Genomic DNA, 1,972 nt, shown 5'->3' on the forward strand with positions numbered 1-1,972 from the left:
ATATATATATTTATATATATATGCACACATATCATCTTTGCTCTAAAGCTGGATATGAACACATTCAATTTCACAGTGCTGTCTACGTTGAAGTCAAGCACTTATTAGAACAGAACTGACATCTCAAATATCCTGCCTTCAAAAATTAACTTTAGAATTTTTAAACTCCTTCTTTCTCTTTAAACAAGACTAGAGCCTCTAAATATACCTTCATTTTCTTGCAAAACCACAGCAGTTCTCTAACAAAATATTACTAAGGGCTTTCTTTACATCCTTGTTCCTCAGTGTATAAATCAATGGGCTCAGCATTGGGGTTACTATGGTGTAGAAGAGAGCTATAAATTTTCCTTGCTCATGAGAGTTGCTTTTGGCTGGCTGGAGGTACATGAAGATGATGCTCCCATAAAACAGGGATACGACTGCCATGTGAGAAGAACAGGTGTTGAATGCCTTCCTTCGCCCTTTTGCTGACCTGATCTTCAACACAGCTTGAGCAATGTAGCCATATGAGACAAGGATGAGACCCAGAGGCAAGACAACAACAATAAAACTGGCCAGATACATCTCCATCTCATTGAGACTGGTGTCCACACAAGCTAGCTGCATAATGAGGGGCATCTCACAAAAGAAATGGTCGATATGATTGTTCCCACACAGGGGTAGCAGCATAGTGAGTGTGGAGCCCACCACGCTAATGATCAGACCTCCAAGCCATGAAGTTAAGGCCAGACCCATGCAAAGCTGTGGTTGCATGGTAACAGCATAGTGGAGTGGCCTACAGATGGCAACGTAACGATCATAAGACATAACTGCCAGCAAAACACACTCTGTTGCCCCCAGCCAATGGGAGATATAGAATTGAACCATACACCCTCCATAGCTTATTGTTTTCTGTGGTCCCCACAGGTTGACCAGGAGTTGTGGAACAATACTCATAGTGAAACTAATGTCCAGGAAGGAGAGGTTAGTGAGAAAGAAGTACATGGGAGTGTGGAGACGCACATCCATGCATGAGACCAGAATAATGATGCTATTCCCCACAACAGACACCACATAAAAAATTGAGACAAGCATGAAAAGGACAGGTTCCAAGAAGGGTCTTGCAGAGAAGCCAAGGAGGATGAAGACTTCTGGATAAGTAAAATTGCTCATTCTTATCATCCTACACAGTTGAGAATGGAGCAATGTGACTACCTGTGGATGGATGAGGCAGAGGCATAGAGGATACGAAAAATGCAGTGATTATATTTTAGCAAGATAAAAATACTTATTTATTGCTGTAGAAAGTGTCATCAACTGCTCTGGGATTGCATTAGTCTTTTAAAGGCCAGTTTAGAATGTTTGTAAAAAGATTTGAAAATACTGATTGCATGGGCAAAAAATGGATATTCATGCAAAATTTTGGCATTGATTTTTTTAGTTGAAATATTACTTAACATTCCAATATGAAGCCAACTTATTGGTTAGTGATGAGTATTCAGTTAGAGGTGGAATAACAAAATATGACCCAGAAGGGACAGATGTGTGAACCCAGAAGCCCCTATGTGAAAAAGAGACAATCTCAATCAACTTCAGATGCTCCTGAAAATCTCTGAAGTACTCTTTACAAAAACAATTACTTATTCTTCCCCAAATTTTAAAAAAGAAAAATAAATTTATTATAATACAGGTCTTCCAGGCCTTAGGAAGGTTCACTTATGCTATTAACAGTCAGCCCTTTAAAATTCCCAGGGAGTAGAGCTTAATTATATCTATAAATGTAAGTGAATCAAAAGAAACAATTATGAATATACATGCATATTCACAGAGTTTCAGAGTACATGTAGAATTTCCATTTTGCATATATTGGCATGAGGCTAAGAAAGCATCACAGATGTTCCAGAATTCACACATGGAATTACTGTATTCATATGAACTTTACTGAAACAGAATTCTGAGAGAGTTATTTGATTTGCACATAGTTGACAAGGGC

The 1,972-nt window shown here is 38.6% G+C and overlaps 1 protein-coding gene across 1 annotated transcript in view; it reads right to left on the minus strand.

Annotated features, from left to right (window-relative positions):
• Nucleotides 1-1,152, minus strand: part of LOC103209050 (olfactory receptor 2C3-like) — a 3,034-nt gene extending 1,882 nt beyond the window's left edge. The window contains exon 1 of the mRNA XM_007954817.2: nucleotides 245-1,152. Coding sequence (XP_007953008.2) covers nucleotides 245-1,152 — 908 coding nt within the window. The remainder of the gene's footprint in view (nucleotides 1-244) is intronic.
• Between the last annotated feature and the right edge of the window lie 820 nt (nucleotides 1,153-1,972).

Source organism: Orycteropus afer, unplaced genomic scaffold, assembly GCF_000298275.1.
Source record: "Orycteropus afer afer isolate SDZICR_OR568_19922 unplaced genomic scaffold, OryAfe1.0 scaffold00474, whole genome shotgun sequence".
Classification (NCBI taxonomy): Eukaryota; Metazoa; Chordata; class Mammalia; order Tubulidentata; family Orycteropodidae; genus Orycteropus; species Orycteropus afer.